The 27877-nt window shown below is 46.1% G+C and overlaps 1 protein-coding gene across 1 annotated transcript; it reads left to right on the top strand.

Annotated features, from left to right (window-relative positions):
* The first annotated feature begins 173 nt into the window (after positions 1-173).
* On the top strand, positions 174-27615 carry slmapa (sarcolemma associated protein a). Its single transcript, XM_068748324.1, has 26 exons — positions 174-386; positions 3802-3949; positions 5758-5830; positions 6695-6731; positions 8220-8282; positions 8796-8891; positions 9189-9260; positions 9337-9477; positions 9563-9700; positions 9908-10076; positions 10231-10281; positions 11930-11956; positions 12442-12555; positions 13949-14011; positions 15847-15906; positions 16025-16096; positions 16845-16925; positions 17160-17219; positions 18548-18673; positions 18906-18980; positions 19059-19159; positions 19363-19567; positions 19841-19958; positions 20664-20835; positions 20948-21082; positions 24526-27615. Exons 1-26 carry the CDS (start codon positions 189-191, stop codon positions 24619-24621), a joined length of 2691 nt encoding a protein of 896 aa, XP_068604425.1. The 5' UTR covers positions 174-188; the 3' UTR covers positions 24622-27615.
* Positions 27616-27877: the final 262 nt, after the last annotated feature.

Genomic DNA, 27877 nt, shown 5'->3' with positions numbered 1-27877 from the left:
TTTTTGGGCACAGTGGACAATGCTTATTCGTTTGTGCCTAAAAGCTTAGAGGACAAACCGTTCTGCTTGCAGACGAGCCAAAGATATTCTGGATTATTCTTTGAGGATCGCAACAGCAAGCTGTCATTCTGGATCAAGAAAGCATACCCCTTGTACCTGGTTGGAGTAATACGCTCAAGCCAAATTCAATGCCTTCAGCACTGGCTGTATTTGCCTGCCGACCCAACTCGCACCCATTCCCGGAGAGGCATGTGTACCTGGATGAGCCAGTCAAGATCGGCAGGTCTGTGGCTCGTTGTCGGCCAGCGCAGAACAATGCCACGTTTGACTGCAAGGTGCTTTCCAGGAACCACGCCCTTGTCTGGTTTGACCACAAGACCAGTAAGGTAAGGAACGACATTGATTATCACAAGCTCATTTAATCACTACGTGTTCAGCGGTGTGGCCAAAAGCAAGTACTAAACTCTTTTACGTGACGATAACCAGGAACAAAGGCCTGGAAGTGAAATCTGCTCAGATTCACAGCAGATTCAGTTTAAGAGTGCGTTCCCCAAAACAAGTTTTGTGGGAAACGTACAGGAAATGCTCCCATATAGAGAAGGATCATTTATATTGCTATCACAAGCAGTGCAAGTTGATTATTTGTGTTTGTGTACGACGGGTGATTCCTTCAAATGGGAGTCGTTCTCATCACCTTCCAGTGATTCTTTAAAATAATTTAAGAGAAAAGCACAACACTGAATGCAGGATTGACATGACTCTGCGTTTTAAAAGGTTTGCACCCTCTGCATTGGCTGAACGAAATCTTTGTTTTCCTCCACAAAACTTAACTTGTGCTGATCAGACATTAGGCATCGGGGTTAATTAAATAGGAATAAAATTAGTCCACTGATTTCAGCTCAACAGCCACGACTGACTGGCATCTCGTGCAAACTTGTATACTGTTGTCAAACATACAGTACGGCGGCATTTTAACTCTTCAACTACAGCCTTGCAAAATCACTCATTTATTTTATCGAGGACAAAGTATAATAATAACTCTAATCTGATTTTAAATGATAGGGTTGCAGTTCAATGGATGAATCATCAGAAAATTCAGATTTTTGTCATCGTCTTTGTTTAATGCTGGTTTCTGATCACCACTTTTGCCATGAAGATCACTTCGTGAGAGAATTTGACAAACTGTTCTTATCGACGGGGCAGTTCCTGGTGACCAGCTCCAAAAAGGACCGTCTTGGACCGTCAAACCAGCAAGCACCATGCTGCCCTGTCTATTTATTTCAGTTTACAGAATAATTGACAGATTTTTGAGCAAATACTTGCCTCTTTGTTTTTTTCTTACTTATAAAATAAGACATTTTAAATCCCTTCATTCATTTTTTTAGATTTGAAAAATAAGCCGAAACCAGAATTACTTTTGTTAAGCTAATCTTTTTCTGTTAAGAATTATCAGAACAGCTCTTGATTGGCTAAGCCTTCCAGCTTTTTACACTGGACGATGTGTTCATAGGTATTTCTTTTTCAGTGCATGCGTTCAAACAGGAAGCAATAGTTTTTAATAAAAAACCAATTTAACAAATGGATGATGCATCAATCATCCATTTTCTTGAGACGACGTCAATCATCTTGTCTTCAGCCGCTAAATGGAGCCGACGATGGTCGAGAGGCTGGGTACACCCCGGATGTGTCGCCAGCACATCACAGGGCTGCACAGGGATAAACAACCACTCACACCTACAGACACTGTGGAGTGATCAATTCCCCTAACGTGCATGTTTTTGGAGATGGGAGGAATAAGGAGAAAACCCACGCAGACACGAGGCGATACAGACGCTGCACGGAAAGGAATGGGATTATGTCGGCGCTAATTGCTTGTTTAACTTGACTGGATTGAGCTATTTTTGTTGAAGATTATGGCAATTGTCTTTCTATGAGATGTGCTCCTTGGACCATTTTTAATGCGTTCCCCGTGTAATGTTGATTTTTCTTCACTCGAGTAATTTATCTTGATGAGATCAAATGATTTTATGAAGAAATGCAGGAGAATATATGCGTGTTGTCTTTGACGCACTAGGTGCGTTTACATTTAATCGGATTAAAAGCCTGATCGGAATAAAAATGCTTTATGTACACACCCAAATCGGATTAGTCTGACCCAATCAAGCTCAATCAGATCAATATTCTATTCCGATCGAGATGGGTTTATACCGCTTGATGATCCGATCGGGGCGCTGTTCCGATGTTTCGGTGCAAGCCGTCTTTACTGCGCATGTCTGTGACGTCAGCTAAATGCGCTTCTGTTGTTCTTGGAAGCTCGTTGAAGCAGAGCAAGCGAAAGACAGAGCTGGTCAATATCTGACAAACATGCTAAAGGAGATATTAAAGGAGGAAAGTAACAACGCAAACGGGAAAAGCGCGTGAAGTAACACGAACGTTTCAAGCAGAAAAGGGCGGAGTCATATTTTGTTTACAACGGAAGTCGCTACGGCTTCTTCTTCTTCTACTATTTCCGGTTTATTAGGTAATAATTGCGCATGTCAAAATAATTTATTCCGATCGAAAGTGTGATGCGTGAACACGCAAGTCCTAATCGGATCAATATTTTTAGGGTCCATGAACACAGTGCATCCGATCCTAATTTTACTCTGAACTCTGATTGGATTAAAGACTTTTTGTGCATGTCAAAGCGCACCTACTGGTTTGTAAGCTTCACACATTTACGGTCCAGTTGGTGACAAGTAATGTTTATTAGGAATGCCCCCCCACCCCAACAGCGGTCTTTTTTTTATGCATCAGTTTTATATAGCGCTTTTCCAGACACCTTACATTGCGCATTATTCATTCGCTCCATACTTATTGCTGATGAAGCTACTACTGGGGCAGACTGACAGGAGCGAGGCTGCCAATTTGCCAGCCCTCCTCAGAATCTCTATATTTTCATTGTTTTGTAAAATCAATTTCTGGTCTATCACGCTCTTTACAAAATAAATCAAGTGGTTAGACCTGAGCATTATAATTCAAGTTAACTTTGTTCTATCATGTGAAAAGCATTTTGTTGGAAGGTGATGGTTTAGTGTCACAAACACACATTCCCTCCAAATGATTCACTCGGCTTAGGTGGTGCCGCGACGTTGCGCTACAGCCGTGAGACGTCAGCGTTTAGATATGTCTGCAGCACAGCATGGGGTAGAGCGTGTAGCAGGGTTGTGTGTACCGGTCACTGAGCCCCCGGCCCAGGTGCTGCACACGAAGGCAACTCCACCCGCAGGTGTACAACGGTCATTGCTAGTTTGATGTTGAGAAACATTCTTAAATGATTGCCCTGTTTTCACAGGGTGGTGAAAGAGTCTTCCTCTTTCGTTGCTCTTTGTCCGTTTCCAGGTAACCTAATTCACGTCGAGTCGTGATTCAACCGGTTTTCTTTTAGCATGACACATCCTTTCCAAGCTTTTGTTGCTACTGTCCAACTTTTAGAAACTTTTTGCTGCCATAAAATTCAAAATGGGCAATTCAACAAGGACATTTCTCATCTTCAACATGAAATAGTAGCACATAGTGAGTGTGGAATTAAGAGATTAAATGTGATCAAAGGAAAAGTAAAAAAAAAAAAATCAGTTCAGCAGTAAATAGAATTTCTATCAGCTTTTTAAAATGTTGGGTTGAGAGTTCAAATCATGACTTGGCGGTGAGTTCACTGTGAGCTGTAGCTGAATGTCTTCAGAAATGCATCCTTTACTCTACTTCATGGAGGTAGTTTCTTCAGTGCACTGACCTTGTTTTTACTTTCTGTCCGGCTTTCAGTTCTACCTGCAGGACACCAAAAGCAGCAACGGGACATTCATCAACAGCCAGAGGCTGAGCCGGGGCTCAGAGGAGAGCCCTCCTTGTGAAGTTCTCTCCGGTGACATCATTCAGTTTGGTGTTGATGTCACAGAGAACACACGGAAAGGTACATGTGAAACGCGTGTCCAGTGAGGCGCGTTTGTGTTAGTCACAGGTAGCATCTACCCCGGGTTCAAGCAGAGGCCATTAAACGCCCTCCGACTAAATTAATGCTGCCTTCTCCCCCCTCCAAGTCTCAAGGGAAGTCTCATGCAGTTTGGGTTTTGAATAGTTAATAACCCTTTTGGAAGGTTCAAATGAGAATAGAGCTTCTGATTTACAGTAATGTTAAAGAAAAAAGACAACTCTTCACACTCCTATTTCTATGTGGGAATATTTATTTATTTTAATAGATTTTGTCAGGATGAGTCAAATTCTAGCAGCCAAAGGGCAACATCATTTTTGTACCTGGCTGCTGTACAAGTGAACGTGGGGCGAGATGCATGATAATAGAAGTAAGTGGAATATTATATAACTAAGCGTGCAGGATTTGTGACAACTGCTGTAGTTTTTATCTACTCTATACTGCAGTTGTAACAAGGTTACCTGGGGATAACTGTCAATAGCAAATCCTGTTCATGTTTTGATTTGCAGTGAGAAGAATAGTGGATGGTGGCAGAAAACATAACATGGCAATGAAACCATGACTTGTTGGGAGCCAATATTTTTCAGTGGCCATTTCTTTGTGTCGTATTAGTATTAATTTATTAATGATGAATTCTGCTGAAATGATTTCCCTTTAGCTCGTATATAGCTGTGTTTTATGCTGATAAAATCAAGAAGGCTCAGAGGTAGAACACAGGATGTCCCTCCCTGTGCCGGCCATCCTGCTGAAATTACACAGAAATAATTCCACGTACGAGTAACTTTACCTTCGGTCTCAAACTGCATGCTGAATACTGAGATCATTTTTAGCCCCACTAGTATTTGTTTCGAGTGGACTTCCTGCCTGTGCCAATACATCAACATAAACTGATTTGAGAAATTTTCGTTGGGTTATATTTCCCCAAGAACACGAATGAAGGTTTTTATGTTGGCAAGGTTTGGCCTTGCAGCTACAGAGAGGGCATTTTGACTTACCAGCCAAGTGGACTGGTAGATGGGGGGGGGGGGGGGGGGGGGGCGGCGAGCACATTCTTCGTGGTCCACATACATTAATTTATATGTATCGCATACAACCTTAGAGAAGAGTCCAGAGCGAGGTTGAAGCAGAATTTTAAATATATTGATGATTGGTTGAGTAATTCATGACTGAATACAATTCAGGCATTCGACTTGGATGCTTCAGACATCAGGCTAGCAGCAGCAGAACGGCGTTGATCATAATTCTTCTCTGCTGTTGGTAGTTGCAAGTCAAATGTGTCGGGGTTACAGCCAATCAGATGCAGATTGTGTTGGTTTCGGCCCCGAGCTGCAGATACTCTAGGTCTGCATGCGGCGCTATCGGGACAAATCCTACACTCTGACGCTGAATTTTCTTTGCACAATTTGCACAACGAAGCTTCTTTCTTTCTTTCTTGTGTTTGTTTTGTTTACATTCTCCCCGTCTTGTCTCTTCCATTGATGTAAATTCATTATTAATTCAGATGAGTTGGGAGGCTGTTCAAACGGGCCGGCGCTGTTTTCTAATAACACTGATGGTTCTGGCAGTGACTCCGCTCCTCAGGCGGACTGAGTTGTGGACCCTGAGCCAGGATCTGTCCACTGGCATTTGGAGACATGTTGTACATTTGTTTGAAGGAAAGCGTTTGCCAAATGAATGTAACGTAACGTGAAGACGCACACAGGCTTTAGCAGAGACGCACGGAGACTCTGTAACGCTGTCGTCATTGCAGGTGTGAATCAACACGGCGATTGTGTGTCTTTTCCTTGCAGTGACTCATGGCTGCATCGTGTCAACAATCAAACTCTTCCTACCTGATGGGATGGAGGCGTGCCGGCGAAGCGAGTGAGCGTTCTGCTTGTCTTTCTGCATAAAGAGTGTCTCAGAGCGATCACAAAGAGAGGACGACTCGCTGAACTAACTACAGTTATAAACTAAATGTTTATATATTGTGTGCGGAGGTTTGTTGATGCGAGATTGTCAGCGAAACTATTTGACTACTCGTGTTGGCAATCTACCGTATACACATGGAGTTGAACTTTGAACTTTTATTTCAAAACGTAATTTCAACAGTTTCGAGCAGTTTGGTAATCAACTTGTTGGGAATAAGACAAATACATTTTCCCTAAACCAATTTGAAAGCGGTTCTGCTGGATGTTGGCTCCGGGCTGACCTAGTAAGAAGGTGGAACAGCCGCAGCACAGCAAAGATATTTCATACTAGTGTGCGTCTATTTAGAACCGATCGCAGCGTTTGAAATTATGTCTTGACAATTCCAATGGAATTTTCCGGATTGGGACCGATCGTATGCTTGTACCGGCCATATTGAGCAAACCTACTGACAGGATGCTCTCATTGATAATTCTATTGAAGTCACTGACTACCAGTCAGAGGTTTGTCTTTATTTTTTATTACTTTCTACATTGTATATACAAACTGACAACATCGAAACTATGAAACAAGATGAATGGAATTATGTAGTAAACGAAAAAAGTGTTTCATATTTTAGATTCTTCACCCATGGCTTTGATGATAGCTTTGCAAACACTTGGTCTTTAGGTTCTGTGTAACTGATGGCTTCTTAGCTCCATTAATTTAAAATAAAGCAAAACAATCTGCATCTTAATCCCCTCCTGTTGCTGTGGTTTCTCTGCGTTCCCTCCCTGCTGTTTCCATGGTGACGAAGTGTTTTCTCCTCTCTTCTTTCAGTGTCATCCCAACTCCATTACCACTACCTGTAGACAAGGTGAGAATTGTGATGTTGCCCTATCCTTTGCGGAAGTTGCTGGCATTTGTCTTAGATTTGTTCACATACTCTTCGGTGATGGAGTTGTGTTGCTGAGTACTCTGCACTAACATGGAGTGGAGTACTCAGCTGAGAGTGGAATCCATGGCCTACTGCCAGTTTATGCTGCTATACCACAGAAGACTCTTGTACAGGGAGGGCGCCAGTACTTTTCTAAAAACTGCTTATATACTGCTGTATTTTACTCATTGTCATGATCAATTGCTTACTTGGTGTTTGAGTGCTCTTTTGTTTTGACGATAAAAGTACTTTGATAGTATTTACGGCTGCTGTGTGGAGCTTGCGTCTCCCGTCTGGCACTAACGCATAAAGCTCTGCTGCTCTGGTAAGATCTTTGCTGGTTGACATGCAATCATGAGAAAGTTGTTGCAGACTCCATATTTTAAACTCTTATGCACAAAAACAAAGATGGCTGGAGGTGTTTGGCTTAATATGTTTATCGTTTTCAGAAAAGCAAAACTGATGTCCTGCAGGGACTGTGTATAGAGACTGACATTCTGGGGTCAATTCTAGAGATCGGCCGATAAGGTTCTCTCAGGGACGATTGTTAGTAGTCGAGGGGACCGATAACCAATGTTTGGAGCCGATATTCATTTGCAGTAAAAGTGAAAATCCACTAGGCCGATGCCGATGTGTGCCAAAATGCTGAGTATCAGCATCACCGATAATCGATGAATCCCTAGTTAATACTGTCGTGCACAGTAGCAGGTTAGCTGTTTATTTAAGTCTATTTACACAGACTGGTGCTCTTTGCTGCATCATTTCCCTCCAGCAGTGAGAACAACAGGGCTTCAGTTTAACATGAGGAATGTGGGCTGCAGCTCTGATTAGATTTGCATCACTTCAAAATAATTAGGTTTCCAAAAGTGGAGGCATTGGACTACCCTGGGCAGGGTCGTATTTTTGGTAATTAGGCGACACCTGCTGGAATTTTCAAGTGGAGCTTTTTCCATACTTTATAGATGGAGGATTTCAGCTGCTGCCGAGTTTGGAGTCAGAGTCTCCTCTTGACTTATTTTATCTTTATAATACTCTTAGCATTTTCAATGATTGCTGAGTCTGGACTGCGGTTTGGTCAGTTTAGCACCTGGATGTTTTACTTTGGAACCATGCTGTTGACACGTGTGCAGAATGTGCTGCTCCGAAACCGGAAATGAGCCTTCACTGATGTGCAGCTTCCCCTATCCTCTCTTGGATGCTGAACTGCGCCTGATCCCAGTAACAGGTGCCGTATCTGTTACTGGGTTACTGCGGTGACGTTTCCATCTAAAACTGGCTCAATTTTACAATCCGAACGCTGTCTTTTCTGTCTTCGTGGGTTTAGCCTCTGATTTTCTTCAGTTTAATCAGCACAAGTCTAAATGATCTCAGGGTAACTGTGAATATGTCATTGTGTTTGTGTTTTAATTTTTGAAATGTTTTTTTTAGTTTGCGGCCAGCACTCCCAGCATGTATTCTCAGGAACTGTTTCAGCTCTCCCAGTATCTACAGGTAACACACTGCTGACATCTACTGGTTATACTGAAGAACTACACTAAAAATGTGGAATGGCAGTCCACAGTTTAAGTCAGACATGTTTTGAGTAAATCAAACAGCAGAAAGTGTTGGGACTGTCATGCCATGCTTCTTCTGTCCGTTTTGTGGTCAGTCGTCTTCTTTTAAGAGTTGCGAACCTCCCGAAAGATTATTACTGCCACGAGGAATGGGTAAAATCAGTTATTGTATGTAATATGTAAAGATTTTCCAATTCATAATTACTATTCCAGACCAGTATTCAATAATCTAAACCCCACCCCTGTTAAACGATCTGTAGTTATCTCAAAGTGCAGGAAAGTGGATTAGTCCGTGTTGACTGTTGCTGTAAGACGAGGCTTCCTAAGTGGTCCTTGGAACAACACAGACGGGTTACATAAGCATGCTACTTTCACAGCGATAGATGATGCCATGTCTGCAGGAAAGAGACCTGAAATCTGAAGAAGTTCCGTTAATGTTTCGCCTCCCCAGGAGGCCTTGCACAGAGAGCAGATGTTGGAGCAGAAGCTAGCCACTCTGCAGCGACTGCTAGCCAACACTCAGGAGGCCTCAGAGAGCAGCTGGCAGGTTGGAAATATAAGATCTGTGAGAAATAAACAAGACCTATATATAATCAGTAACGTTCACGCTGATATCAAACCACATCTAATGGATCAAGAGCTGTTTTTATTTACAGCCTGTACACCACACAAGCATCCCTTAGATTAGAGATAAGTATTACCCCGAGGCTCTTCATGCCCCACGTCATTTGCCCCTGTGTTACTAACTACATGGTCCAGCGGGTCAAGCAATTCTCTTTTGTGTCATAAGACAAAAAAAGCTGGTTGAACGTGCTGTAAAGGTTGAAAACCGCTTTCCCACCAGGCGCTGATTGACGAGGACCGTTTGCTGTCCCGCCTGGAGGTCATGGGCAGCCAGCTGCAGGTTCATTCGAAGGTAGTCTCAAGTGTCTCCCAGTCAGAGCATCACAATGAAATCGGGAGTATCTGACTGACCAAATGTCTCCCGTCAGTCCCAGACGGAGGAGGGGATCCGGAAAGAACTGCTGGCGCTCCAGGAGGACAAACACAACTACGAGACGACAGCAAAGGAGTCTTTGAGGCGAGTCCTGCAAGAGAAGATAGAGGTGGTCAGGAAGCTGTCGGAGGTTGAGGTGGGTCGTGGGTCGTAGGTCGCGTGCGGCGGTGCCTGCGCCGCCCGCGATGGCGAGTTGTCGTGATGGCCGTTCCTCTCTGCAGCGCTCGCTCAGTAACACGGAGGACGAGTGCACTCACCTGAGGGAGATGTCTGAGAGGGGCCAGGTGGAGCTGAAGGAGCTCGCCAACAAGTACAATGCTGCCGTCAACGAGATCAAGGAGCTCGCCGACAAAATTAAGGTGTGAGCCCAGACGCCGATGTTTACTCTGGACGAGTACTACGAGCTCTAACGCAGTACTAGTTTACTGACTGGTGTTTTTCCTGTTCTCATTTTTCGACCACCGATCTCTTCAATGTTCCTGCTCCACATTCCTCCTTTTATCCCTCCTTTTATTCCCTTCACTGGGTTTGCCTACTTCTCCTTGCCTCCACCTCTCCTCCTGTAGGTGGCAGAAGGGAGGCAGGAGGAGCTTACCCAGCAGGGAGCCATGGAGAGGAGGGAACTGGAGTTGAGGCTTGAGGAGATGGAGGAGAAGGAGCAGGTCCTCCAGGCACGCCTTGAAGCGCTGCAGGCGGACAATGACTTCACTAATGAGAGGCTCTCTGCCCTGCAGGGTACGCACACACACACACACACACACGCACACGCACACACACGCACGCGCACACACCCGCACACACACACGCACGCACACACACGCACGCACAGCTGGGACACGGCTGGGGCTTCCTGTCAGTCACGGCTTTTCTCTCCTGATGTTGTTTACAGTGCGGTTAGAACAGCTACAAGACAAAAGCGTTAAAGAGAACAACAGCCTGGGTGAGTCCTCTTTGGTATGGTCGGCTCTGGGGGGCCCCCGTCCCCTCTGTGTTCACCAACTTCACTTCTTACCTCTGCACTTGTGATGCACGGCCAGCTGCTGCATGAGGGCACCGCATGTCAAAATGCTTGCTGCTTTATGGGAGTTCAGATTCATCTGTCACTATGGAAGTCTGGTTTTATTTCTGGAAGCTCCTTGTTCAGCGTGGAGGACATGGAGGACACGGAGCGTAGGACAAACGGCCATGTTCCCCGACTGGGGACACACTAACAGCCAGCTAAACAACTGTTTCACAGTCAAAAGGAATTACTAAATGTACTTGCATGCATAAACACTGAAACAATATTTCACATTTGTTTGTTTTTTAATCTGCATTGAAATATAAATCTCTGAGGATGTACTCCTTAGGCGTTGATATGTGAGGCCTGAGGTATGGAGGAATTAGTGCAGTGAAGTGCTGAAACTGAGTCGGTAGAGCCATCATGCACTTCATGGTCTTAACGTGCAGAAGTGCAGTAATTTATTCCAGTCACTGTGATGGACATTCAGGTACGTCTGTTGCGATAAACGGCAGCTTTGATTGGCTGTTTCTATAAACACATAAAGCTTCTCTGGCTGGATCGTATGTTGAGTTGATGGAGTGGTTTTTATTATCTCAAATTGTAATTGGAGAGGGATTATTGTAATCAATCAGCTTCTGGGGAATGTCTGGGGAATGTGTGCCATGGCACCTTATGGTCAGATCTCACTGGCCCAGGCCCGCAGGCACCAGAACCGCTGTGAGGGTTCCAGCCTGTTTGAGATGAAGCTGCTTGTCAGAAACATTCTTGCGTTGAGTCTAATCGGGCGTTGTTGGGGGTTCTGCAGGGGACTGTCCCACTGCTCGGGTTCTGGGTGAAAGCGCTTTGGGTCGCTGCCTGACCTCTGGTGGTTTGGGTTCTGCAGGGGACTGTCCCACTGCTTGGGTTCTGGGTGAACGCGCTTTGGGTCGCTGCCTGACCTCTGGTGGTTTGGGTTCTGCAGGGGACTGTCTCACTGCTCAGGTTCTGGGTGAAAGCGCTTTGGGTCGCTGCCTGACCTCTGGTGGTTTGGGTTCTGCAGGGGACTGTCCCACTGCTCGGGTTCTGGGTGAACGCGCTTTGGGTCGCTGCCTGACCTCTGGTGGTTTGGGTTCTGCAGGGGACTGCCTCACTGCTCGGGTTCTGGGTGAACGCGCTTTGGGTCGCTGCCTGACCTCTGGTGGTTTGGGTTCTGCAGGGGTCTGCCTCACTGCTCGGGTTCTGGGTGAACGCGCTTTGGGTCGCTGCCTGACCTCTGGTGGTTTGGGTTCTGCAGGGGACTGTCTCACTGCTCGGGTTCTGGGTGAAAGCGCTTTGGGTCGCTGCCTGACCTCTGGTGGTTTGGGTTCTGCAGGGGACTGTCTCACTGCTCGGGTTCTGGGTGAACGCGCTTTGGGTCGCTGCCTGACCTCTGGTGGTTTGGGTTCTGCAGGGGTCTGCCTCACTGCTCGGGTTCTGGGTGAACGCGCTTTGGGTCGCTGCCTGACCTCTGGTGGTTTGGGTTCTGCGGGGGTCTGTCTCACTGCTCGGGTTCTGGGTGAACGCGCTTTGGGTCGCTGCCTGACCTCTGGTGGTTTGGGTTCTGCAGGGGTCTGTCCCACTGCTCGGGTTCTGGGTGAACGCGCTTTGGGTCGCTGCCTGACCTCTGGTGGTTTGGGTTCTGCAGGGGTCTGTCTCACTGCTCGGGTTCTGGGTGAACGCGCTTTGGGTTGCTGCCTGACCTCTGGTGGTTTGGGTTCTGCAGGGGACTGTCTCACTGCTTGGGTTCTGGGTGAACGCGCTTTGGGTCGCTGCCTGACCTCTGGTGGTTTGGGTTCTGCAGGGGACTGTCCCACTGCTCGGGTTCTGGGTGAAAGCGCTTTGGGTCGCTGCCTGACCTCTGGTGGTTTGGGTTCTGCGGGGGTCTGTCTCACTGCTCGGGTTCTGGGTGAACGCGCTTTGGGTCGCTGCCTGACCTCTGGTGGTTTGGGTTCTGCGGGGTTCTGTCTCACTGCTCGGTTTGCCACTTTGGCGAATACTTGCTTTTGGCTGGTGGAGTTTGGTCCGAACCCTGATCTGGTCACATGACAGATGTTGACCTTGTCTCCCATATGCCAGTAGAGGAGCCTGTCGAGGACAAAGAGGGCCCGCAGACACGTGAGAGCCAGGAGGAAGACGAGGAAGATGAGGAAACGGACACTGATGATGCTGCAGTTGAAGATGAAGATATTCATGGTAGTTTAATTACAATCATAGACGGCTGTCTATCGGTCACCGGTCCAAGTGCCCCACCATTCATGCATTCATAAGGAGGTGGGGCAGTAAAGAACTCAACAGCACCAACGACCCACATTACTAGTACTACTAGATAGAACACACACTGAACTAATACAGACCTGGGAAGAGTGGAGGCCGTGTTGTGTTGAGGTCAAGCCCCTGACATGTGCCGCGCCCTCTGAGCTCGTAGGTGGGAGTGGCACCGTATTTAATCAGGAAACCTAAATGTTCTCAGATTCTTCGGATTTACTTGATGAAAATGACTCTCTGTACGGGGACGATGACACGATAAAATCCCGGAAACAAATAATGGGGTGCTGTCCCGGGACAACAGACCTCATGAGCAGCAGCAACTGGTTCCTGACGAGTTCTCAGGATGGTGCACGAGTCGATTGCATGTTACCGGGCTGCCACTCGGGCTCCGCCTTCCCCAGGCGGCTGCAGAATCAGTTGCTTTCCTACGTGATCCTTCCAGGCGTTATCTGGCCTGTATGGCACAAGAGGAGATGCGGGACAGTGGAAGGAGGAAGGCGTGTGGTGAAGGGTCGCAGGGTCGCAGGGCCTCAGCACCAGCTGAATGCACCCCAAGTCAGTGGGTTTGCATTCGATTTAAATGCTTTAAATCTGCATAACACAGTAACAGAAAAAATAAATAACCCCCCCCCAGCCATTGTAACGGGAAGGCAAAAAAAAAAAGATGCAAAAGTTGTTTCTGTTCGTCTGTTTCTGATTAAATGATCACAAACGCTGAACTGACGTCATATTGAGGAACTTTATCTGAGTGCTCGCCTCCTCCTCGACTCTGTTGGTTTGAGCTCCCATGCAGAAACTTCCTGTTATGATTTATTAATTAAGTTGTGTTCTTGTTAAGTTGATGTTTTTGGGTTCCTTTAATGTCACATTTTTAGTCAAAACGTAGAACATTAGGAGACGGAGGTTTGCGACTCGGCTGTCTTTGTGCTAAACCGCCGTATGTGGCTTTGACTAATGTCCCGTCCATCTGTTTCTGGAATGTCTGTCCCTAACTCCCGTCGATGTGCTCGTACCTGTACGTCCATTCTGTCCTGATTTTTACCTCCTGCTCACAACTGGATACGTGTACATCAAGGCACATTAATAATCCCCTGATGTAGCAGGCTAAGGCTTATGAGTGACGAATAGCGCCGGGACGAGCGGTCATAACAGAAGTCCACTCAAGATGAGGCGAAGGAATGAAGCGTTTGGAACAGAGGGATCCACTCAGAGGCAGTTCTGATGAGCACAATGAAAGAAAAAAGAGGAATCGTTGAAATGAGACGGTTTCTTTCCTGCCAGTTACCACGGTAACATCAGCACTCTGTTTTTCTGACAGACAACTGTCATGTTAACAGCGGAGGAGACGCAACTAGAATCCAACAGTTGATTGACTGTCCGCGTGAGTACCAACCTTCATTCCTGCGGTGTGCTCTCGCACACATGCACACACACACACACACGCCATCCTCCAGCTGTCCCAGTATCTGGTTCTGTATTGGAGGTGCTCTGATTCGGGTTTTCAAACATTTGGCTGTTTTCTATGTTTCACAGATCCTTGGACGTGTCATTTTTCCTGCTTCCAACACTTTAACTTAACTTGAAGCCTTTAAAATGTACACTTGTTGACTAAATACTCCCCCCCCCCCCCCCCCACACACACACACACACACACACACACGCTGACAGGTGTCATGTTGAAGAGATGTTGCACGCTATTTTGTCTCCAGTCAACGGTGATGATGTTGGGCCTGATGGAGGTACTTCTGCACGGACCGATGACTTTCTCTCAGTATTCGTTCAACATTTCTCAACAATCTGATTTAGTCTCAAAGTAGCAAAAGTTGCATTTGAACAATATTTGACCCATAAAAGGATGAAAACATTATATTGCAACAAAATTAGTTAATCTTGTTTTTCAGTGGGAACATGTTTAAATCAGTTCCTTGTAGAAAAGAATGGAAGAAAGCTGCACTTTGTTGGAAAACCACTGAGGAAAGCAGGACCTGGGTGTAATTTGTTGGAGCTCAATGCTTGTTATCACTATTTAAGTGGAAATCCTGGATTTTCTTTTTTCATTCTGACCTGAGCTCTAAAATAGTCTGTGGAGAAATAACTCCTAAGCATAGCCCAGATGCCTCCAGGTTTAAGTGTCTGACACATCTGCTGCTGTGTGTCAGAGACTCCCGTTGTGCGTTCTGACAGTCAGACAAGCCGTCATGGGGCTTCTCTATCCATCAACATCCAGGAGCAAACAGATGTTAATGTACGACCGGCACGCTTTATATGGTGAAACGAGTCGTGCTGCTTCTGTTTCTTTTCTAAATAAGACATGAGCTGGTGTTGAGAGGAAAAAGCTTTTTCATCTGTTTGCTCTGCTTCTTGTTGATTTGAACAGGTGTTTTAATATTTGCTTTGCCTTTGGACGTTTTAATTGCTGGTTAAATCCGACCCTGGGTCGATGTAGCTGCTGTGTGTCTGTTGGTTGTTGTGTGAAACGAATGGCTCCAGTCGGCTCAGCCTCACCATGGATTGACCAATGACTCGGCTAACTGTGCTACATGCTATGCAGTAAAACTAATGTCGTTTTTTGTGTCAACAACTACTTGGGCTGATCGATCATTAAACGGCTGGAAACCGTTTTCATGCCTCGTGGTCGAGGCCGCTGTGATCCCAGGGATTCTATTTGTGACACGTCGGCTACAGCGCGAGTTACGGCTAGCTACAATCGCCAGCTGTGACTTAATCTGTTTGTTTGAATCTCTAAACCGAAGTAAGAAAAGGAAAACTTCCCGAAGTTATCAATGGTTTTGTTCGGCATGGACTTCATTCATAAGTAAAGACAAGGCTGTGTTTTTTGATTACATGTGCTTTTTTGTGTGCTACAGGTTGTGTAAGGAATGACATGTGCTTTAATATAATCTGTTAAATGGAAGTGACTCCGTTCATTAGTTTGTAAACCTGATTGAGGAAGTCGGAGGCTCACCACACGCCACTGGTTCAAATGGCTCGCCCACTTGCTTTGCATTCTCCTTCCAGGCGTAGCAACTCTCCATCCTCAACAAAAAGCCAGTTCACCTGAGCTTGTAGGTTTGAACGTAGAATTGTACCTTGTGGATTGGTGTCTGATCTGGTGAATGTATTTCTCGGTACAAAGTCTCGTTTGCCTGTAAGGCGTGTGTTTTTAGAGACACTGGGGCGGATTCCAGTTCAACTTCTGTGTTTTCCAACCCGCAGCCGTCAAGCAGCTGAAGGAGACTGTGAGCTCTTCAATCCACAAACTGGCCAACTTTGATGGTGAGACCTGGAGAGCTTTTATCCTTTGACCAATTTCAGGACGCTGATGACACTAATGGAAACCCGTTGAATTAGCATCTGAAGTTAACCATATGTTTGTCAAATTGTGTGTTTGTAGAAGTAATGGATGCACACCTTCAGAACAACCAAACTGCCGAGGACATCCTGGACAGGGCTGACCGTATCCAAGGTAACGCATGCACACTCCTAGCCTTGGCCTGCATGGATACTTCACTCAGGGGTATTAGTACAAGTCCAGCCATCAAAACCTGCTGTGCAGCTTTCATTTGGGTATCTCTTAATTAATCATTCATATTGACTAATCGCAAAGGAGGAACATGCTGAAGAGGAGGCATTCTACAATCTACATGATCTCTGACCTTTGCTTTATTTTTGTTGTCATTCCTTTAATTCTCTGTGGATAGTACATGAAATTAAGTCTAAAACTTCAGAAGACTAATAAACAATTTGGATGCAGATCAGTAGGTCCAATCCACCCCAAACCTGACGTTATATGTTTGTCCTGCCCCCCCCAGCACGTCTAAACGGCAAACTCTGGTCGCAATTATACTGCATACACCACAATGACCTCAGGTGTAAATGGTGTGACGTTCACCACCAAAGAGGACTTTGGTGTTGAGAGGCCAGGGAAGCTCAGACGCACAACAAAAGGCAACACTCAAAGGTTGCAGTGCTCATAATCTGGTGTGGCTGCAGGATTGGTTGTGGCAGATTTGGTATATGTATGTGTATCAAGATATAAAATTAAAAAACACAAACAGGAAGTTCATCATTTTAAATTTGCCCTTATTTTCTGTGATTTGCAAGTGTTAAAACATGTACTAATACACAGGATAAAATGATAGAATCCAAGGTAAAACACATTAAGACGCCTGTGTGTGTGTGTGTGTGTGTGTGTGTGTGTGTGTCACAAACAGGTAATCAGATGGATGCCAAAGAGTCAGATATGTCAGACACGCTGAGTCCCTGCAAAGACCGCAGCAGTGACGACACTTCAGGTCAGTTAAACGGTAGAACAAGTTCATTTCACTTTTTCCTTTTGTCACATGAGTATTTGGTCTTTATGGATATGCTCTGCTACTGTTAACGACTGAGAACCAGTGGATATACAAATGGATATTTTGTCTTGTGTGCAGTGCTAATGTATTGAAATGCTACCCAGTTTGTAAACTCTGAGGTCTTTATCGATGTTCCTGTGAGAAACGCAGTGGAAATAAACGTGTTTGTTTTAGAGGGTAACATGGATGACCAGGAGCTGAATGAGCCGCAGAACAGACTCGCTCTGCTCAGAGGTAACGGCCGCTCATCTCTGCTCTGTGTACTGACAGGCTCCTATTACTAGCCGCTGATTGATTCAGTTAAAGGCTGGCGCAGCGAGTAGTGCTGTTGCATTACAGCACTACTTTTAAACTCTTTAGCCGCCACAGTAATTACAATAAAATATTCAGTTTTGATATCACTTTTTTAAAAGGTTGTAACTTGTTAGAGAGAAAGCCATACTGTAAATGAGAAGTCATAAGTATGAACCAAAGTTTGTGATGGGAATAAATTAACGCATCTAATAATGTGGAAAAGTTCCATTCAAATGCAAACATCACGCAGGAACAAAGATAATCGATACAAAATCAAAGCAAAACCAAAAAACCACCACCTTGTCTTGTCATGGACCGAAGTGGGCAAGATAAAGAACATTCCCCGAGTCAATGCCGTGGAAAAGACGTCACTTTCAGGATCAGCACTGGACAGCTACCTATGGAGCTGTCCAGTGCTGATCCTGAGCAGGCCACAAAAAAATGACTTTGTAAGGGGTCAGCAACCTGCGGCTCCGGAGCCGCATGTGGCTCTTTCGTCCCTCTGCTGCGGCTCCCTGTGGCTTTAGGGAATAAATAATGAGTATTTAATTCAATGTATTTTATTTTAGTTCGTTCGTTTTTAAAATGTTACTCTAAATTTGAAGATTATGGTGATTATAAAGAATACAAAATAAAAGGTATTCAATTTTTTTGTCGCTCATAATATACGTTGTATACGACGTATGTCCGGTCACAACCGCCAAATTGTGCGCGATTTCTTGAACTTTTCGACCCCCAGGTAGGACAACTATGGATAAATCTAAGAAAAGAAAAGTGTCTGAAGAAAACAGAACGTTTAATGGTACGTGGGCAGATTTGTTTGCCTTCACTGCTGACGAGACGGGTTTACCGGTATGCTTAGTATGTAATGAGAAGTTAGCAAACAACAAAAAGTCAAATGTTGCAAGACATTTCCAGAATAAACACACAGACTCAAAAATATCCGGATGGAGATGAGAGAAAAAGAGCCGTTTCAGAATATAGATAGATGCGATGAGACGATGGATGGATGATGCAGTTAAACATCCGGCAGGCGAACTGCTCGCTGCCGGTGACGGCACGGCTTTTTAAAAGGCTTTTTTTTAATTTTAGACTCCTCAGTAATTTGTCACACCGATGTTACTCGTCTTTTTTAGGCCACTCACACTTGTCCATACGTAAGAGAGAATAGTCTCGACAGGATTCTGAGACGTTTCACGCATGCTTTGTTGAGGCCCTAAATGTGAGCGCCTCATAATGGCGTGCTTCGTTTTGTTGTTTGTGTTTAGCTGAGTTGCGTCGGGCCGATCTCGAGCCGGGCGACACGGAGCAGGCCGTCCAACATCTTTTCAGAGAGCTCCTGGAGGCCCAGGAATTAGCAAACACTGGCAAGCAGCGATGTCTGGAGCTACAAGGTGAGCAGCTTTGCGTCATTTAGTAGAGCTGAGACTTAATCTCACTTAGCTGGAGTCCAAAACCCTTAACTCCGTGTTCTGATAAAGAGATGTGAGTTTAATTTAAATGTTGCACTGTTGTTCGGCCTTCCTCTTAATATTTCATCAGAATCTCTGACAGTTATTCAAATGTAATCTGGTTCATCACGCGACGAACCAGATTAAGATGATCACGTGACGTGTCTGTGTGCAGCTCTGCTGGAGGACGAGAGGAGGAGTAACTCTCAGCAGACTGAGGAGTCGACCAAACAGATCCAGTACCTTCAGAGTTAGTACTCGGCGCTGTACGGTCCACCCCCATGCCTGATCACCGTCAGAAACTTGTTGTCTTTTCACACGCGTTCAGCTCATCTGGCCAAGCTGCAGTGTGACATGCAGGTGCTGAGGGAGCAGAGGGAGAGCACCATCTGCACCACCAGAGAGGAGCTCTATTCTGCCCAGGAGGAGGTGCCGCTCAGTCTGTTATTATGCCTCAGTACTTCACAGGAGTTGGAGAGCTGGGTTGAGGGGGGGCGGGCTCAACATGGCTAGTTTAACAGCAGCTAGTAGCAGTTACCAGCTAACTAAAGATCGTCTGTAAACTAGAAAAGCACTCAGAGAGCGCAGACCTCCTCCGAGCAGCACGAACACTGATTTTTCCATGATGTCAGATCCTCGTGCTCCGGCACGCCATGGAGGCCGCCTCAGCAGAGAAGGGGCGTGAGATAGCTGCCCTGCAGGCCGATCTCAGCGATGTACGATCTCAGCTGGAGCACTGGAGGGCCGTGGCTGCCAAATACGAGGAGGAGGTTAGCCGGCTGCAGGAGGCCTTCTCGCAGCAGCAGCAGCAGCAGCACACTGCCTCGCAGCTACAGGGTGAGTTCAGTCCCTGAAGGCTAGCTCTACTCGCGCTTCAGAAAGCATGTCCGTGGTATTGCAGCGGACCCTCTCACATGTAGCGAGGCAGGAGGACGTTCATGTTGCGTTACTGTGTGACTGGGATGTTCTCGTCGCCCTCCAGCGACACCTGTTTACACAGCTCTCCGTTCACAGAGCAAATGCATTTTCATGAAGTAATCGAATGCGCCGGCCTTTAGGCCACGAGTACGCATCGACTCGGAGGCCGCTGACTCGTTTCTTCTCTCTCAGCGGAGTGTGCGGCGCTGCAGCAGCGGTGCCTGAGTCTGCAGCTGGACTGCGATGGTCTGAGAGCTGAACGGACCGCTCTCTCTGACAGACTGCGCTCGCTGGAGGCTGAGCTGAGCAGGTACGCATCGCCATTGGCAGGGGGGAGGACTGCGTCGCATGGGCCGTAATGTTGCATCAACATCAGCAATAGAAATGGCTACAGAACGGTAGCTCACTGCCACGTGATCGACAGAAACGAGACGAGTCGCTGAATCCAGCGGGACGCAGCTAACTAGGCTAACCGGCTAACCGGCTGCTGGTAGTGTAGCTTAATGAAAGAACTAGCTAACAGTAATTAATCCAGCTAATGTCAGATTTACTACACGTTTGAGGTACTCAAACACGAAGATGACATCAAGTTTAATTTTACTTAATTTTAATACATGTTGACCAAAGAGGAGGGACCTAATCACAGATCACTCACTGCAGCATTTAACCTGATTGATGGGTACCAGCCACTGGAGTAAATCACACTCACACTCACTCCAACTACTGCAATTAATACCAACAATAGTCTGTAAATTAAATTTACATAGTACTGTCATTTCCAGATTATAAGGTGCTACTTTTTTCACACGCTTTGAACACTGCAGCAAATGTATTTTTACTCGCTAAAAATGCAGCCAATACATTTAGCTTCACATCAGATCAATGAAATTATCAAACGGATCACAGTGGACCAATGAACCTGTTCGAATTCCATACAATGCTTCAGGTCCGTCATAGTGCGCTTCGTGTGTGTGTGTGTGTGTGTGTGTGTGTGTGTGTGTGCGCGTGTGCACAGCACCAGGGAGAAGAGTCAAGTTCTCAGCAACAGTCTCGAGTCTCTGGAGAAGAGGGAAGAGCTTCTGCAGGACAAACTGGGTTCTCTGGAGAACCAACACCTGCAGGATGCAAGCAGGCTGAAGAGCCAACTGGACCAGGCCCAGGCCCACACTCACTCGCTGCAGAGAGAGGTGCGCGTTCCAGCTGCAGGTGAAGCAGCGCAAACCCTTGGAAGTCACATCTATTTACTGCGTGTGTGTGTGTGTGTGTGCGTGTGCGTGTGTGTCTGTGTCTAATATGTAGTATGAAGACACACATTCCCAGCTGTTGGACCTCCGTCAGCGCTACGAGAGAACAGAGACAGAGAAGCTGAACATCCACCACGATCTGGAGCAGTGCAGGAGCAGCCTGAAGCTTCTGCAGGACAAGACCAGCTCCGTGAGTGCACGAGTGCACGTACACACACACACACAGCCCTAAACACGGTGGAGTGGTGGCGATGACGAGTGTGTGTGAGACACGCACACACACACACGAACGTGGAAGACGCTTCGTTGTATCCGGCTGTCGATGCCGCCGCCCGTCTGGCGTTCGTCTCCCTGTAAGTTCAGAATAATTTTCCGTTTGTCTCCAGCTTCAGTCTTATTTTGAAAGTTTTGCCCGTTTCCTTCAGTTGACTCAGAGATAAGCTCACTTTACCTGGATGGACCTCTGACCCCCCCCCCCCCCCCTCCCTGTAGTCGCTCCATTCTCATGTTGGTTTTCGTGGATTTTTGCTGGCTGACCCCCTCTTGTCCCTCTCCTCCTCCCCTCCCTTCTAGCCGTCTGTTTTGCAGCCTGTCCCAGCCATGCTCATTGGCCTTGTCCTGGCTGTGTTCTACTGGTGTTTGGACCAGTTGTGGTAGAAAGGTAGACGTTCACATGACATCAGTCTTTGCCTCTTTAACATCAATCTGTCTGTCGTCTGGAAGGAAAGGTGGCGGAGGTGAAACATGGTCCTGGACTGTCGCAGTTCAATCACTGAATCGATGGGCAGTAAATGCAGACTAAACTAGTCTAAAATGTACAGAAACGAATCCAAAAGAGCGAATGACGCTTCGTCTTCACAGCCGTGAAGCATCATCATTGGTTACAAACTGGATGAGATTCATTGATGCTTCCCAAATGTGTGTTGCAGGTTCTAAAACAATGACAAATGAACTTAGCTTGAGATAAACACACTGCGATCATTAAACTGCCGACCCTGAACTCTGATCAGCAGGACTGTCGTCTCACTTCCTGCTCTTATCTTCGAGACCTATCCTCGTCATCGTCATCCGTCTGCCTTCATCCTTTGCTCTGCTGCAGTAAGTCGCTGGCGTGAGACGATCGTTGCCACGCTGGAGGGGCGCTCTGACGTCGTTAGCATGCTGCTGTAGATTCGATGCTAGCTGTCAGGTGATCGCTGGACTGGACTCGGGATCTGAACACGTGACGAGCTGGTGGTCGTTCTGACCCGAGGCTGACTCGGTGCCTAACTGGTCATGGTTAAAGAGGAATCACGTGGCTCTGATTATCCGGCGTGCCAGGAATGATCCATGTTCCTGATTATAAAGTACAGGCAGCCATTTTTAGAGTTAGTTGCTTTGGTAGCATTTCACTGTGTTCTGTAACTGCGTCCGGGTGATTATGTGATCCTCTTTGCTTTCCTGCATAAAGTAAAGCCCTTTCCTTTCCATTGAGGCTGCAGCTCCTGTGTTTAAATAAGTCCATGGGGCGCAGGATCAAGTCCACAGTAGGAGTACACGATGTACTGTATAGTGTATATAAACCTCTAACCGTTGTCGGGAGGATAGAGACGTCTCCTTTCAGAGAATCGGGCTCTCCTTCAGGTCTGACCTTCAGTCACTAACTCTCTCCCTCTCCCCTCATTCATTCTTTCTTCACAGTTCCCTGGTTTGCGGTTTCTTTGCTTCATCTTGTGTCCGTTCTGCAGCTTCATTTTCATTTAAATCTGTTTCCTGCTGACGTTTTGTTTTATTTCTTTCCATCTGTTCATCATGTCCATTCTGTGTTTGCGTCCTTTTTGAAAATGTCTGTTACTGGTTTTGAGTTTTTGCTCCTTCAACTTATCTTTTTCACTTTACCTCTTTTTCTGATTTCCTCCCAAAGTCCTAAAAGAGTTTTTTTTTTTTTTTTTAATTCCGTTACTTTTGTTTATTACTGAATATTTGCGTGTACCGGTAGTTTAAATACAGGATTACTTGACTTTAGGCCTTGTTGATGGATTTGTCTCTGATCAATGACTTCACATGTTGTAGCACAACAAAAGCAGTTTAAAAATAATGTAATTATGGAACCAGGGTCTGCTTGGGATCATTGTCTTTTTGGAATGACTTATTCCTCATGTAAAGCGCTTTGAGCACTGCGAAGTGGTGGAAAAGCGCTACACAAGTGCATTCCATTTAGTCCATTTAACTCGGATACCTAGCCCAGATGTGAGATCTAATCCCTTCAGGGTCGACCCTGGGGTCTCATCCAAGGTTAGCGCACCTAGAAATCCTCCTCCGAGAGATGCCCAGGAGGCGTCCTGGCCTGATCCTGACACCGTCCAAGGCGGATCCGCTCCATCCTGCATCCTGTCATTCCTCCTGTTCATGGCTGTGACTCGAACGCTCCTCTTTTGATGCTGAATTAAAACACACGTCCGTGTCCCCATCGCTCGCGTGTCCTGAACAGTACAGAGGTATGTCCTCTGTAAAAGAGGTTTCTGCCCTCTGCTCTCATCGCCTGAAAATAAAGCATTTGTGTGAGGACCTCCTGGTTCTGTACGGGATTCAGGTCCAACCTCCAACCTTTTATTTAGGAATTAATACAAATATTAAAATGCCTTTATCAAGAGAGGAAATGATCCTGTATGACCATCCCTCTATAATAATTAATGCTACATGATTAATACCTTTGACAAAAAAGTAGGTTATAATTAATAAACAGTAATCCAGCCACAATTATTATTTAAGAACATTTAATGTGCTCCATTTCTTTTGCGGTGTTAAATATGATAAAACACAATTTTTCTTGCCTCTTAATATTCTCTGCGTGCCCACATAAGTGCCCTCGCGTGCCAGCCTTGACTCGCGTGTCGAGGGTTACCGACCCCTGCCGCAGTGGGTCGCGTTGTCATCTGACGGCTAGACGCTTCCGGGATCGATTCCCGCCTGTGCGGAGTTTTTACGTTCTTCCCGTTCTACATGGGTTCTCTCCCACCTCTGGAAACTCCTTCGACTGTAGCGAAACCGTTTCAGGTGACGACGTCATTCCCATCGAGGGAATGTAACGAGTGCGTAAAGCCACAATCAAAGCAAAGGGTGGCCATTTTTAAACGATCTAACATATCTTGAAGTTAATTCTCTTTTTTTGCTGACTACAGAATAGTCCTGTATTTTTTTGTGTGTTATTGCCCGACCTTCAGAAATGCAGCGCTGTTGTCAGCTGTGACTCTGTTCTCCTTCTTGTGCAGAAACTAAAGGAGGAATTGATTGTATTTGTAGTGTTCGTAGTGTCGGTCCTGCCCTGTCAGGTTGTGGACGAAGATAAAAATCTTTGACTTTGCTGTGATTACCGTATTTAAACGCTGACTTGAATTCGAGCTGTCGGGTCGGTTAATTCGTCGGCATCTCACACTGCAGTTTGCTCGTGTAGACGGGTGTGTGCAGTCCAGGTCGTTCTTCCATCCAGTAATAATCGTGTGTCTAGCCTTTGGGACTTTGGGCGTCTTCACTCCTCCTCTTCTCTACGTTGTTTGTCTTTCTTCTTCTTCCTGCTTTCAGCCTTTGATTTCCAGTGACCGTTGCAGACTGACTGTCTTTCTTTCTCTCTTTGGTGTCGTGTCTCTTGAACAGAGCGGCTGGAGCCCCTGGATGCCGGTCATCGCAGTGATGGTTGCCATGACAGCAGCTGTCCTCTACCCGAACTTCTCCAAGAGCAGCTCCACCTAGAGGCCAGTTCTGAGCAGGGTGTCACTGCTTTACTTGTATAAAAGCTAGTTGTACATAAATGTAGAGGGAGTATAAGGGTTGTGGTTTCTACAGAAGGTTCTGATGTTTTGTTGGGGCGGTTTATTGTGTGTTTATTTTTATTTTCTTTCTGCCTTTCTTTCTTTGGCAAAGAGTTTTCTCTAGCTTGTGGTGGGGGGCTTTTTGGTTCTAGTCCTTCTGATCATTTCTGGGTAACAAAACATTCTTCAGCTGATATTCATTACAAAAAAACCAGCCTTCCAGAGGTGACCTCAAGGTCACTTGAAGTTCTGCCGGGACGCTGCAGCACCGTCTGAAACGTTTTCCACTGACTCTTGCATCCGCCTGTGCCGTTTGATCCGAACAGAGACGGCATGCCTTCGTGTGGAACCCTGTCGGCGTAGAACTGTTGGCTCCGCATTATACATTATAATTATTACAGGGCTGAAACGATACAAAAGGCTTCAATGAACGCAGGTCTGAGGTGGGCGGGAGCTTAATTTCACCTTTACGTTTGGATATCTGTTGCTAATGTGAGTCTGAATTAATAAAATATTCGCTTTATTTTTTTGTCACGTTGAAAGTATACATTTCCAATTTGTTGGTCAACTTGACTTTGTGGTTAAGTTTGTGACTGTTAATTGGTTTGGTAATATGCACTGTTGATGCAGATGGTTCACCAGCGGTAACTACAGAAGAGTCGGTTCATCCTGACACACGGAACTTTAACCCAAACTGACTCGCGTCTGAATCGGGTTCCAAAATCTCAAACTCTCATCTACGTATTTGCGTAGAACAAAAATAATCGATCGATTCTGCCAAATACAAAAGGAATCAAAACTTGAATTTGGACGTGCAGCTTTCCTGAGAGCTTGATCGCTCCCCCGTTGCTTTGATTACCAGCTCTTTGAACTGATCCTGTGTCAGTCTGCTCCGGGAAGCACCGACTTCCCTAGTGAACCGTCTGATGGGAGGCGTTCAGACTTCTCTAGTGAACCGTCTGATGGGAGGCGTTCAGACTTCTCTAGTGAACCGTCTGATGGGAGGCGTCTGATGGGAGGGGTTCAGACTTCTCTAGTGAACCGTCTGATGGGAGGCGTTCAGACTTCTCTCGTGAACCGTCTGATGGGAGGCGTTCAGACTTCTCCAGTGAACCGTCTGATGGGAGGCGTTCAGACTTCTCTCGTGAACCGTCTGATGGGAGGCGTTCAGACTTCTCTAGTGAACCGTCTGATGGGAGGCGTTCAGACTTCCCTAGTGAACCGTCTGATGGGAGGCGTTCAGACTTCTCTAGTGAACCGTCTGATGGGAGGCGTTCAGACTTCTCTAGTGAGCCGTCTGATGGGAGGCGTTCAGACTTCTCTCGTGAACCGTCTGATGGGAGGCGTTCAGACTTCTCCAGTGAACCGTCTGATGGGAGGCGTTCAGACTTCTCTAGTGAACCGTCTGATGGGAGGCGTTCAGACTTCTCTAGTGAACCGTCTGATGGGAGGCGTTCAGACTTCTCTAGTGAACCGTCTGATGGGAGGCGTTCAGACTTCTCTAGTGAACCGTCTGATGGGAGGGGTTCAGACTTTTCTAGTGAACCGTCTGATGGGAGGGGTTCAGACTTCTCTAGTGAACCGTCTGATGGGAGGCGTTCAGACTTCTCTAGTGAACCGTCTGATGGGAGGGGTTCAGACGCCTCCTTTCACACATGTAGCCGGCTTGATTTCTGTTGCGTTTGGGCCACGCTGAACACTCAAAGCCAAATTGTTAATACACAGATCAGTTTGCTTTTCGGGCATTGGCGTCTCCGATGCGATGAGCAGTTTGGTCATACGTGCTTAAATGCACACACGAGGCCACCGAGCTCTTCGTTTAACTCGAGGGGGCAGAGTGGCTGAACGTTTCGACTCTTCAACTGAGTCGTATTTTAATCGGTTATTTGTCCTTTGATGCGCTTTAGTCAAAGTCTGATGTCACTCAGATTTTACCATCTTACTCTGAAATGGACGAACCTTTTTGTTTCCATCCTGTTGATGAACCGACGTCATGCCTCTGCTCACATACTGGTGTGTGTGTGTGTGTGTGTGTGTGTTGTTGAGCGGGAGTGTGTTGCCTCACTACTGGGCAGCGCTTGCGTTTGTGTTCTCTGTCTTGTCGTCATGTTTAAATAGGAAAATGAACAAATAATTCTGATGTTTTAAAAAGAGCACTACAGTACCAGAGACAATTGTAAATTAAAATTATTGAATGACGTGCTACTAGACTTATTTTGTGTAGAGATATGAGAGTTTACAGAACGTATTGAATATGCAGAGCGATATTTGGATTAAAGTTGTAGCGAGCTGACCCACCAGTCCGGCCTCCTTTTGCTTTCATTCATAATAATCCAGGCAGATGATGCCTCTGGTAATCTCACGGTGTGAAGGTGAACTTGTGATAACCTCCGCATCCATGTGAAGAACATCAAGGAGCTGCTCACCTGCAGCAACCACACAGCAACCAGACTGAGGAATGCCAGACTTCCTCATTGGTGCATTTGTCCCTCAGGGAAGGAAGAGGGACTAATCCAAGCGGTGCCTGTTGCACGTCACTTCCACGTACACGATCGTTTTCTGAAACTTAACTTCCTGAAGCTTAATACTTCACGTGCGATTCTTGACTCATGCTTTTGTTTCTGTAATGTTATACTGTTTTTAATCTCTAATTTTACCCCTTTACTTATCGTTTGCTGCCAGTCACACTGAGAGATGTCATACAGGGATGTAAAATATCAGACCAGTTGTTGGTGGTCCTAGTGCACAGGCAAGGGGTGCGGTGCCTGGCTCGAGGGCATCACGGCAACTAAGGACGCGAGTCAGGACCTGCTGCACGCTGGTCTTGGACCAGCCGTCCAACAAGTGCTCGGCACCTCTGGAAGCTCCTTAAAGACTGCTGGAAAACCATTTCTGAAGCTCGGCGAGAGAATTCTAAGAGTGTAAAGCAGCAATCAAAGCAAAGGATCCAAAAATAAAACATTTCTTGCTTGTCTACTACATAATTGCTACTTGTGTGTACATTCATAGTTTGGATGACTTCAGTGTGAATCTACACTGTAAATAGGCATAAGGCGTGTGCATGTGTATAATATACACACACACACTGCAGGTTCTCAGTCATCCAGGTAGAGGTCAATCAAGAAGAAGAAAAAGTAATCAACTGGACTTGTTCAAGTTCGGCTTTTCTGTTGGAGCAGAAAACAAAGAAAGCACCG

The sequence above is a fragment of the Brachionichthys hirsutus genome, chromosome 15 (assembly GCF_040956055.1).
Source record: "Brachionichthys hirsutus isolate HB-005 chromosome 15, CSIRO-AGI_Bhir_v1, whole genome shotgun sequence".
Taxonomy (NCBI): domain Eukaryota; kingdom Metazoa; phylum Chordata; class Actinopteri; order Lophiiformes; family Brachionichthyidae; genus Brachionichthys; species Brachionichthys hirsutus.
This window is presented reverse-complemented; position numbering and strand designations above follow the sequence as displayed.